This window comes from Temnothorax curvispinosus, unplaced genomic scaffold (genome assembly GCF_003070985.1).
Source record: "Temnothorax curvispinosus isolate PA1 unplaced genomic scaffold, ASM307098v1 QBEX01007021.1, whole genome shotgun sequence".
NCBI lineage: Eukaryota > Metazoa > Arthropoda > Insecta > Hymenoptera > Formicidae > Temnothorax > Temnothorax curvispinosus.
The window spans coordinates 1-12,267 of NW_020216801.1; the positions used below are offsets into that span (position 1 = coordinate 1).

The 12,267-nt window shown below is 46.5% G+C and overlaps 2 protein-coding genes across 3 annotated transcripts; both read left to right on the forward strand.

Annotated features, from left to right (window-relative positions):
* Window positions 1-10,051: 10,051 nt before the first annotated feature.
* On the forward strand, window positions 10,052-10,659 carry LOC112456629. Of its 2 annotated transcripts, XM_025019305.1 has the most exons (3): window positions 10,052-10,170; window positions 10,292-10,501; window positions 10,570-10,659. In XM_025019305.1, exons 1-3 carry the CDS (start codon window positions 10,077-10,079, stop codon window positions 10,611-10,613), a joined length of 348 nt encoding a protein of 115 aa, XP_024875073.1. In that variant the 5' UTR covers window positions 10,052-10,076; the 3' UTR covers window positions 10,614-10,659. The 2 variants fall into 2 exon arrangements, with proteins under 2 accessions (XP_024875073.1, XP_024875072.1); XM_025019304.1 differs by having other exon boundaries at window positions 10,292-10,579.
* A 250-nt stretch (window positions 10,660-10,909) lies between these two features.
* Window positions 10,910-11,437, forward strand: LOC112456630. Its single transcript, XM_025019306.1, has 2 exons — window positions 10,910-11,118; window positions 11,226-11,437. Exons 1-2 carry the CDS (start codon window positions 10,938-10,940, stop codon window positions 11,435-11,437), a joined length of 393 nt encoding a protein of 130 aa, XP_024875074.1. The 5' UTR covers window positions 10,910-10,937.
* Window positions 11,438-12,267: the final 830 nt, after the last annotated feature.

The window sequence follows — 12,267 nt, forward strand, 5'->3', positions numbered from 1 at the left end:
TAGCATTTTTACATACACGAACGTTAGACCAAAATGCGGTAGAACTTTCCATAACTTGGTCCGAAAAATGTGATGACCAATCCACGAAAAAAAGTTTTAGCAATTGGCAATCTTTCTACCTCAAAAAGATCGGTCTAATTGTCAAGTAAAGCTCGGCAAATCTTTGACAGATACTTTTTTGTCGTGCTCAGTACTGATTTCAAGCACAGTTTCTTTGATGTCTTCAAGATTGACATGTTGTTCGGAATTCGTTTTAGAAGCTCTTTGTCAGTAGAGCAATTAAATACTGATAGTACCGTGCTTTGACATCATCCAACTCTTCGGGGTTTATGTTGTACGCTGTAGCCGCATTCTTGAACTGGATACCGAAATCCACATTGCACAATTATTGCAGAGCCATCTCGTTATTCAATGCTTCTTCAATGCAATTGAATTTCGCTTCGGTCTTAATCGCATTTGCCATGAAAAGTGGTTTAATAATGCGAGTAGCAAGTAGCAATTGACAGTACGAGCGCCACCAAAGCTTCATACGCCATTGTAACATCTTGTTGCGTACTTTGAAATAAAACGTTTGCTTGTCACGTCCCGACGGATTGCTGCCGCACGGCGGTGCTTGGATTACTCGCGGGATGAGGTCGCTTTATCGGGTCGACGAACCGAGGGGTTTTATCCGGAGATACCCGCGATCGGGGTTATTCGCGGCTCGGATTCCCGATCACCAGAGTCTGGTCGATTCGAATTTTTATGGGGCGGTTGGAGTTGTGACAATCTGCGCGCGCGTTTGTAATGTACTGCTCGAATACTTTCTTTATGTCTATACACTCCCAGCACTCCCTCGCGGGGCGGTAATCGGACAGGGTTTTGTTACACACTGAACATGTATCGAAACCTGATCGCGGTCCGTATTGCACGTAGTGCCAGAGTACGCCTTCGAATTTTTGTCTAACGAGGTGATATTTGATGAGTTGGCAGTCTTCATAAATTATTGCGCCGGTGGCCTTATCTCAAAAAATAAGGAATACACGCACATGCCAGTTCTGAGCCAGGTTCTGAGCTGCGTTGGGGGCGGACATATCCCAAAAGAGAGGCGTTTGAGCGAATATATCGGGCACATGAACGCAACCTATTGCGACTTAGCGGGCGTTAATCTGCGAAATGGCAACGATAGTGGGTTCCGACTCGAGCTCTTCTCCTTCGTCTTCCATCGAAGGGGTCACGTCACGGAGTATCTCGTAACACGCGGGGTATCTGTAGGTCTACGAATCTCTCCAATAACAGCGTCGCACGAGTGGCACTCTTCTAAATTATTTTGGAACCCGATATGCAGTGTGACATTGCAGTTTCGCTGCATCGTTGCAGCGCCTCGCCGCCGTCACAGGGCGCGGGTTTCGCGACTTTTTCACACCCGAGGACGGTTCAATGAGTCGATGCAAGATCTCCAGGGGCATATTATAATCGCGTTGCGTTATTCTGATTCTTTTATTTTCTTTTTGTATCATTGCGTGGCGCCTCACCGCACCAAGACCCGGAGTCTCCTGAGAGGATGCAGAGGATCGCGGAAAGCGGATCGAAGCAACAACTCGCGGGCCGCCGAGAGCGAAGGAGCGCAGGAAGACACGTGCGCGGCGCGTGACACAGCGGCGGGCGAACCCGTAGTAGCAGGGCCCCGGGACACCGGGGCAGGATAAGCTCATCTGCCCTCCTCACACTACTGACCGGATTCCGGGGTGGATGGCCACCACCCCCAGACAGAAAAGAAGGAACGCGGAGGCAATAACGTCCCGTCCGCTGCCGGGAAGGATCCCGGAAAATCGCCGCGCGAGCGAAGGGCCATTAGGCGCCCTGCGAAAAGCCGTGATTAACGGCCCTGCGCGAGAATCCACCGCGAGCCTGCGAGCTCACCCCTCACTGGTCCGCGTCGCAGGGCTGCGTACGCCCGGGGTGGGGCGCGCTATCGATTCCGCCATCCATCGAGCGAAATTTCGGTAGCACTCTTGGATCGTTTTCTCGCGATAGCAGACGCGTCTAGCATTCAGCTGCGATTCTAACCTGGCGTAATCCCTGAGCCCTTGGGGCGGCGGCAGCTATCCTTTCGACCCTTGGAACAACGGCGAAGATCCTCGGGAGAGGACTGACTCACGGTAAGGTTGCCTCGCGTACTGTTCTCAATGTGAAGCCACGACACCGCCTTCCAGGGCGCGCTTTCGCTCGGGAGTATTTGCGGTAATTAGCGTATTTGCCGACCAGGCGTATTTAGCGATCGACAACGAGAGCGAGGGGCACCGGAATAGTCTCGTGGCCGTGGGATCGCAACCGAAATTCGCAAGCTCCTGGAGATTGTGGTAGGCGCGTTAATGTCGACTTCGATATCGCGAATACGCCATTTCTCGCGGCCTTTGTGTTCGCGACCGCGTGATACCCGGTGCGTCGTAATTCGCCCGGTCGGGCCTTAGGTTCCGCACGCGAGATTAATCGCGCTAGAATGTTATTTGCGTGGTTTCATTGCATTATGTGTTATTCGCGTTTGGATACTTAGATTTCACATGCGATAGTGATTGCCCTAAGATATTCCTCGGGTTAGTATGATTGCGTTAAGACGATACTTGCGTTACCGTATCACTCGCGTCAGAATATTACTATTTGTGCGGGAATGTCGTTCGCGATAATATACTCTTTGTGTTAGAATGTTATTCGTGCCGACCAATTTTTCGAGTTAGAATGTTGTTCGCGTTATTTACGCCGACTGATTGATTAAGGAGACTCTTATTCGCGTTAGAATATTGTCGGCGTTCGGATATGATTCGCGTTGACTTATCATGCGTCCCGTTATTAATCGCGGTAATTGCGTATCTTTCCTCGCGTTAGCTTTAGTATCTCGCATTATGTCGAGCGCCTCGGCGCCTTATTCTTCGCGTTAGGATATCCTCGGCGATATCACATGTTGCGTCGTTCATTCTTGCGTTGGGACGTTACTTGCGCTACGTCCATTATCTGCGTTAGTTTAAAGTAATTTAGCGACAGAATCCCTGCACGGCTTGGGACCTTGCGTTCGCGCGCTCCGAGCGTGACACACTATCATTTTGCGTTAGTTCACTCTCTTATTTCGCATTTACTCCAATTATGTCGCATTCGGTTGTAACTCTTGCCGATGTTCTACATTATTTGTCGGTTTAATATTCTACTATAAAACAACCTAGCTTCCGAAGCGCGGATCTAGCTCGCGGTGGGTCAGAGCTCGGAGTAGGCGTGGAGGAAGACACAAGACTCGGTTAAAATACAACAAATCGAAATAGGATTTTATTCAGTTAACGTGCATACATTGAGGTAATCGCGGAGACGGTACAATAGATCGCGGACGTGATTACGACGGTGGTGATGTACAGAGAGCGCGGAGTAAACGGATATATACAATAAATCGCGGGCGTGATTACGACGGCGGTGATATACAGAGATCGCAGAGGAAACGGATATATACAGTAGATCGCGGACGTGGTTACGGTGGCGGTGATAGGTAGGGAGATCGCGGCGTTCGCGGATCGGCGGGCGCGCAGGCTCACTGAGGCACGGTGTACGACCACCGTGTGGACGACGCAGTATCGTAAGCTTGGATAGCGTTGGCGGTAAGCGCGCGCGGCGCTGGAGCGTGATTAGACGCGATATCGAGCGGCTAAGACCCTTAGCGGAGATAGAGAAGTACTCTCTATCTCCTGGCGCATCGAATCGTGTAGGCGGAAGGCGGCACCGGGTGGCCAAGACCCTTGGCGAGTAAGAAAAGGACTCTCTTACCCTGGTTCACTCCGGTGTCACAGGTGCGTGGATGGAAGTTCGAGTCAACCGCCTAGATGCTTCACTTGGCAGAGGCAGAGAACACTCTCTGGTTGTTCGACTGTGGGATTTCGGGATCCGTGAGCAGCGAGGAATCGGTCGGATCGGTTTGCTGGCTCACGGCGGAATCTAAAACTTAGCAACATTGCTCGGTTTATATACGCCCGCGGTGGCGTGTCGGCGTGGCGAGGGTATACGCGACGGCAATCGCGCGCGCCGGGATGGAGCGGCGCGGCGGAGCGTTCGGGAAGTACGGCGCCCCGACGCCGCGATTGCGTTCGGTGGTTCTCGGCCGTTTTCGGCCGTTTTCGGCACCGCTCGGCGCTCCGAGTCGGTTGCCGCGCTAAGTCCGTTTGCGGATTGATACGCGAGATAAACAGTTTAAAAAATGGCACATCGTGCCTTGTCTCGCCCGGCGGGGTTCGGCCAGGCGGCATCCGGCTGATGCTCGCCGGGAATGATGCGTTTTGGAGCGCATCGTTACAACTATTATTATCTGTGTGATTTCTATGATTTCGAAGACTTTGTAAGTTTAGTTTTCTACTAGTATTATTTGCTCGATAACGGCGCCTTCCGCGCGTTTACTAAAGTAACGTAACTATCCGCTATTTACTTGCTCTCTCTGATTAATGGGAGCCGAATTGGCCCTTACTTCGAAAGTTACTACAATAAATGTTGCTCTTTATTTGTTAGCTGACTGAGTTAATGATTTACGTGTCACCCGCCGGATATCGCGCTGTCCTTCATCAACCCCGCCTTGCTATTAGGTCGAGCTAGCCGATTCCTCGCACACCGACTTATTTCGTCTTGCGTCTCTCTCTTTAGTTTCTCGCGATTTCGCGGACGCGAATTTACGCGTCTGGCGCCCAACAATAAAGTTCGGTTCGTGTAGTGTCGGAGGTGCAAGAGAATCGTTGGAGAGGCCTACCATCCTTCTCTCTTTCCCTTTTTGATCCGTCACACGGTCCGAACCGCTCCGGGAGTGAAAAGAAAACAGCAGATAGTGTTTAAACAGTAAGTCGTATTGCGCGCGTTGAAGCGTTGGCAGATCGCGATAACACGATTCACACAAATAATAACGACTGTTTCGATTTTGGCGACACGTAGTAAAATGCAAGTTGCGCGGGACAACCAGTTATTGCGCACTACTCGGGCCGCTTCTAATGAGAAACGACCCGTGAGAGAGCGCGACGGTGCGGTTCATACCGCTTGCCCTCTCAATTAAAGTAATTGGTACTTACCTTGTGGTCAATCAAGCTCTAGAGGATGGTTCTCTGTGCCCCAGTGCTCAGGCGTTGCGCCTCCGTAATACTGGTGCAAGATTTCGGCACGGCGTTGCAGAAATCTGGCCCGACGGGGATCGTCTTCTCTGAGTTTCGCAATCAGGTTCAGCGATAAAAGATGGGGTTGCTCGGGCTTCGTTATGGGAATTAACTTGTAATTCCGGCTCTCGAGGAGCGTCCGGTAATTCGCTCGAGACTCTTTTTGACGACGGGATTCTGGGATTTGTGGTGGGGCGGACGTAACATGCTTCGTTAACTTAATACAAAATCGATTTTAAGAAGATTAGATACAGGTGATTTGCCGGGTTCTTGTACATGCTGCACAATGTTTTTGCGGTATAGCATTTTTCTTTTCCTGCGGCTATTTAAAATGCGTTTTTAGTTCCACCCATTGATACAATATTCGCTTTACTGCTTCTTCCCACGCTAGCCATTGGGTTGCAGATAACTGTATGAGATTAAGAAGCACTTTGTTATTATCATTGATCAAGTTGAACAAATTTGCATAGTGAGCACGTCTCAACGGACTATTCGCGAACCAGTTTCTCGTTTCTTGCACAAAAAACTCGAGAGATGAAGGCAATACCTTCGATGCTTTTGAACTACATAGGTGCAGCGAATGGCAAATACGTCGTACGTTCTGAAGCTGTGGCAATGGAACTTTTTCCTTCAGAAGAGTGAATAGAGATGTTGACGTTATTGTTTTATGGAAGGAGTACAAGGGCCAAAACCTTATATTCGTCTTTTATATAGTTTGCTTATTGATCACACACTTCGATCCGTACACCTCGTTTGCCAGCAACCAACTGAACTCTACTCACACGAGACAGCGGAGCCCCGATACATCTTCTTCTTCTTCTTCTTTATTGGCCTGTGAGCTATACAGCTCTAAAATGGCCAGGACGAACCACTCGTCAGGGTAACCACACGGCGTGTTGGAGCAAATTCGTCTGCCACGAATGGCATCCTCGCAAGATAGGTTGACGCGCGAATCCGCGGACCCGCGCGCTCCCATCGTTCGGTGGGCGCGCCCTGAAACGCGGCACTAGTAGACCCGGTATATAACAGAAGAATACCGGAGGCAAGCGAGCTTACAATAAATGGCGCAAAACTTAAATAATCCAGCTCTCCCTCCCGAGTTTAACTCTATAGTATTCTTTATAACTCAGGCATGGTCCCATAACGTCGTTTACTACTATTAAAACTATACATATGGCAATATTTAAACTCTTAATCTAGGTTACAGTACACTAATCTTTGGCGATAACATATAAAATTATATAATATAATATATCAATTTACTTTATTCAAATAAACTTAAGCTACACTTTATCTTAGAACTCTAGCGTTATCCTCAACATTCCAGTTATTTCAATGTCATAAACTACTGTTCATACTATCTTCTTCTCATTAATCCCGTTGTTACTTTTGATTCATTGGCTTCCTAAAATCTAAAATTACCAAAACCAGTCATTATTATGTACCGATGCACCCCTTTCGACAACGCATCGTTCCCTGGCAAACACCCGCCGGATGCCGCCCGACCGATCCTCCGTCGGGCGAGGATAAAGCGCGGTGCGTCCACCTATTTTACATTATTCCAAAGTATCGTGTGCGCGAGCAAAAACGCGGCACCGGTACCTCCCCTTGCGCGAGCCCGCCGAGTCTCGACGGGAGCCGATCCGCGCCGAAGACGAGCGTACGTACCCGTATCACTACGCGGCCCGCCTGAGGATCGGCCTCCCTTCCATCAAACCCGCCGCGCCGGGATATAAAAACCGGCGTTCTGGCGAAAAAAGACACTTCGTCTCCGCACCAACGTTCCGCTGTTCCCAACGAAGCTACCTAAGTCCTAGGGCGACACACCAACGAAATCCAGCGCTCTGTGCCTCGACCGAGAGCTCTCGGTTGTCCCCGACATCCGTCAACCAAACTCCCGTTGGCAAACGGCTAAGCGGGGTCGAGCACGTTTGGCCTCGTAGCGAGTTCTCTCGCCATCGAAATCCCGACCTCCTGCACTTGACCGGCCGTTCCTACCGTACCACCGCGACGCGACGCGTATTACCGCGTCCCGTCTTGCTTGTCATACCGCACCAAGTATCTTTCGGCGCGTAAATACCGCGTTCCGTCAGTTAAGGTCTCCTCAAACCAACGCGGTATGCGGTAGCCGTAGCGGTAGCGGTAATAGTGCAGTAGCGGGATATCGCCTATTCAGTCAAACCAAAGCGGTATTTACGCGGCAAATCAGTAGATACTTTTACTTGTTTTGCAACATGAAAGACACGTATTCTTCGGACGAAGATAAATTGTTATTGTTAGCGTTAATGGAAGATGAGGAACGTAATGGAAATAGGTAAATGTAATTTATATGAAGTTTGGTTAGGTTGTAACCGGACACGGCTAAGTGACGGCTCGGATTCGAAATATGTTGATCTACTGTCCGGTCGCCACTCGGTTTCACCTCTAATATTAGACTACAATATCAGTATTAACCATTCTTTTATGTTTCAGGTTCCTGCCTTCGATGGATCGCCGATAGACAACGATGGACTTGCTAGTTTCCGTTTCCGCGATCGGACTTTGTCGCGGACCATGTGCCTGTGTTGTTTAGGCTCCCTTTAACGCATTCCCGTTGCTACTTCCTGGGGAAATGCTCCGGCTCGCGTATTCCGGACCTGGTGATCCTATCACTTCGCGAACTTCATGGTCGTCCTATTCGGGTTCCCCTTTACGTATTCGCGCCGCAATTTCCTGTGGAAGTGTCTTGGTTTGCTAGTTCCTGAGCCGGTGCTCCGATCGCCTCGCGGACTTCTTGGTTGTCTTGTTCGCGACTTTTTCAATGCGTTCGCGTTGCCAATTCCCGTCAACCGGTCTCGGTTCGCTAGTTCTCAGGTCAGTGAAGTTATCGTTCCGCGGACCTCATGGTCATCTGATTTGCGCCTGACTGCTGTGGTTTCGCGAATTCCGACACGGGATCTCCGCGCTCGCATTTTCTCGAACCAGTTCTCCCATCGACTCGCGGGACGCGTGTTCATCCTGTTCGCGACCCCTTCGATGCATTATCGTCGCAAATTATTTCGCTTAATTACTACGCGCATACTTAGAATACTAATACTTATACTATTAACCCATCACCATTGAAATCTTTATTTTTCCCATAATCTTAATTTTAACGCTGACCGCGGTGTCTCATCGATAATATACATGTAATTTCTCGCGTCAAACTTATTGTCGCGTGTCGCTATCACGGTCGTTATCTCCGACGGCCGGTCGTTACCTCCGGTCGCCTACTTGGCGGTCTCGTCGGGCTCGTTCTCAGCTGGCCCGGTCATCGCCGGCTCCGGTACTCTCTCCACGAGGACCCATGGGTCCACCGTGATGCGCACGGTAGATGGTGCGTTTGGCTCCCGTGGCTGCGCTGAAGGGTGCGGTTGCAAGGTTTAATTAGAAATGCTGCGCAATGGAAAATCCGTTGTTGCCTATTTCATGTTCTATTTCATGTTTAATCCTTTTTTATAACTTTGTGTTGGCGAGATTCTTGGCCGGGCGTAACTCCGGTTCGCCAATTGGAGCAAGGCAGGCCGGTCGACCCCGACAGGGATCCGGAGTGCGGAAAATGAGCGGATATTGTTTTTCTCTCTCGATGGTGTACAGCACAGTTTTATTAAATATATACAGGTAGCCGGTGGCCTTTACAGTTTGAGGCGCGGCTAGTATGTGCGACGGGCACGTGTTTAAAGCGTGCGAGTACGCACGGCGGCGAGCGCACTTGGAGCGCAAATCTGTCACGCGGAGACGCGCACTTGAGTTTAGGTAACATTCACTCCTCGCTTGCTGCGAGGGTGAAGATGCTGACGCTCAGAGGCGTAAGTGTTCGTCGCCGCACCGTGAGAGCGGGAGCGATCGCGCGTAAACGGCGCGGTTGCGAGTGCCGTCGAGACCCTTGCACGAAAATGCACTGGCGGCGCGATAATTGCGGCACAGATACACGACGGGGCGTAAATCCGCGTGAACCGGAGTAGAGCTTTACTAACTACGGTGGCAAACTAGCTGGAGTACCGCTTGAGTCGTTCGATAAGCTTCTACTGAAGGGACCAGCGCTCTCGCGGGCCCGTTTCCGGAGCATTCGGTGACGCGACAATGAACTGGGCCAATCGGCGCGTTTCGCAGGATCACGGAATCCTCGCGTGTCCGGATCGATAGCGCTACGTGAGAGACCGAGCGGTCAGGGATAACGCGGGGAAGTCGCCTTGTTCAAGGGGCGGTTCAGGGATGGCGGTAGCGGTATCGATCGCGGTAATTGATCGCGGTGCTTGCAATCCTGAACACTTTGTAATAAAGGATTTCTAGCCAAACTTCATATAACATTTTTTTCTTCTCTCGACTAGAATATGCTCCCGCAATTTATCGGTTACATTTGGGACATCCTGTATATAACTTTTTGCAGAAAAAAAACTAGGAAACGGATTCATGAGATTAAGGGTGCTGTCCCATGGACGTCGGAATTATCGGAAAACGGAATCGGAAAGGTGGGATGGTAGGGAGCTAACCAATCAGAATGATTCCGTTGCGTGTCTTCACATCTGGGTTCCCCATGGCGATCATTTTTCGGAACGGAATTCATACATGTGCACGTGCATGTACGTAATTCAAATATCTGGCGGTCACTGGTGGTTAAAGAGTGGTGATAAGTTGTATTTATTTTGATCGGAAAAAGGGGAATATGATGTCATCTGCTGTAAGTATTGTAATTATGAGATATGTATGTTAAGTTATGTTATATTAGGTTATAATGTTGATATATATTGACAGTCTAGCATACATTTCTAGCCCAACATACATATACAATATGCTTATAGTGGTTTCAATTTGTTAAAGACAATATATAATAAAAATACATTATATTTTGTAATGTCATTTATTTATTATTAGACAGCAAAATGTGGTTACTGCAGATGGTTGCTGAAAATGGATAATATTTTGAAACATTCTTGTTTTGGTCTTTTCGACGCTGCATGTCAGGTTTTTAGCGTGGATGAGGCTGGAAAAATTGTTATGACAGGTATGAAACATTTTGTATGTAGTATTTATGTAGTATTATATATAATATTTTTACGCAATGTACGAAACAGTACGAAATTTTCGTTACGATCAATAAGTGAGTTTTCATTCTTATTGTTTAGATATCAATTTGATGGAGACAACAGGGGATGAAAGCCTAAATGATGTAACAGAGAATGAAAATAATGCTTCAGAACCACAAGAAGTAGATGAAGAGCTGATAAGTATAGTTCAACAACGACCAGCCTTGTATGATCCTCGTCTACCACTTCAAGAAAGAACTAAGTTAAAGAAAAAAGATCTATGGCAGGAAGTCAGCAATTGTCTAGGAGGTAAACTTATGATTCAACATTATCATTACATTCTTTTTATAAACATGTTTTTTAAATTAATATTTTAGGAGCATATTCACCTATTGACGCCGAAAAAAATGGCAATATTTAAGAGATTGTTATACAAAAGCTAGGAGAAATTTTAAGAAAATACAAAGCATTGAAAAAAGAAGTGGTGCTGCAGGTACTTCTATAAATGAAAGAAATAAACCATCTTTTCGCTATTACGATGCAATGAATTTTCTTAATGATACATTAGAATATAAAGAGTGAGTTATATTGAAGTTATATCGTGTTAAATAACATGTCAAATAACAACTAAATTTATTTTTAATTTTTTTCAGAACATGTACATCTTCAAGATTTCCAAACAGGAAAGACAGCTCAAGTAACGAATAACCTTTTTGCTCCTTTACCTTCCTTTTCAAATTCACCTATGAATAACAGCAACGATTGCACAGATTCAGAAAACAGGCCACCTTCAACGGCTCCTTTACCTTCCTTTTCAAATTCACCTATGAATAACAGCAACGATTGCACAGATTCAGAAAACAGGCCACCTTCAACGCCATCACCGAGTATCTCTGAATTGTCTGTAGCGACTTCAGCTTTACGAAGTTTGTGTTTGAAATAGATATACACACACATTAAAATATGAGTATATTAGAGTTTAGTTTTTAATAATTATTAGTTTTTAATAATTTAATCTACCGTTTGGTTTCAGAAAGACAACATTCAAGTAACATCGACGAAGTAGATAGAGCTTTTTTACAGACCTTAAACACAAATGTTCAACCCAATCCTATTGATGGATTCATGTTACGACTGGCAGAAGGAATGCGTCGACTTCCCTACAGGGAAAGATCACAGTTAGAGTTGAAGTTCTTAATAAAACTGCGTGAAACGGAGGAAAGATTGGGACTATTAAATAACTAAGAGAATATCTGTTATATCGTATATTATACTTAGTTTTACAAAAAAATATTGTAGACATTATAAAATAATATATAAATTAATTTTTAAAAATCATTGTGTAATGCCTTCTCCCATTGTTGTTCTATGGCTCCAGCAGTACAAAAAAATTCTTTGAATGCATCTCGAATGTTCACTGCACTTTGAATTACATTATTTCTTTCTGTATTATTATCAAAACAATGTAATGCTTGGAAAGCACTATTATATACATTTACATGATCTGAAAGTGATAAAGACATATATTGTCTTTTTTCAGCGAAAACTGCGAGATCTTTTTGCATTAAAAAATTATGCAGACAAACTGTTGCTTTTACTATTGCAATTGCATTGTTTACATTTGTCGACAGAGGTCGTCGAAAAATTCTCCAACGTGCCGTAAAAATGCCAAAAGCACATTCCACAATTCTACGAGCTCGGCTAAGTCGATAGTTGAATACTTTCTGTCGTAAATTTAAATCGTTCGCACGTGGATAAGTCGCATCATAAAAGATGTTAAGGCGAAAGCTTCATCACCCACTAAAACGAACGGCAATTGTGAACCATTTTCTACAATTGATCTCGGCGGAGGTAAGTTATATGTATTATTGATGAGATGATGTCCAATTTTACTTTCCGCAAAAATGCCTCCGTCACTTCTTCTACCTTCAGCTCCAATATCTACTGCTGTAAAACAATAATTTGCATCTGCGATTGCTAGGAGAACAATGCTATGGGTACCCTTGTAATTAAAATAAGTTGAACCACTATGAGGTGGAGCCTAAAACAACACCAAAATTATATTTTTTTAATAA

Coding starts and splice junctions, on each gene's coding strand:
- LOC112456629 (XM_025019304.1), top strand. CDS start 10,077: ATGGATAATATTTTGAAACATTCTTGTTTTGGTCTTTTCGACGCTGCA. Junction 10,171..10,291: donor TGGAAAAATTGTTATGACAG/GTATGAAACATT, acceptor CTTATTGTTTAG/ATATCAATTTGATGGAGACA.
- LOC112456630 (XM_025019306.1), top strand. CDS start 10,938: ATGAATAACAGCAACGATTGCACAGATTCAGAAAACAGGCCACCTTCA. Junction 11,119..11,225: donor AGCGACTTCAGCTTTACGAA/GTTTGTGTTTGA, acceptor GTTTGGTTTCAG/AAAGACAACATTCAAGTAAC.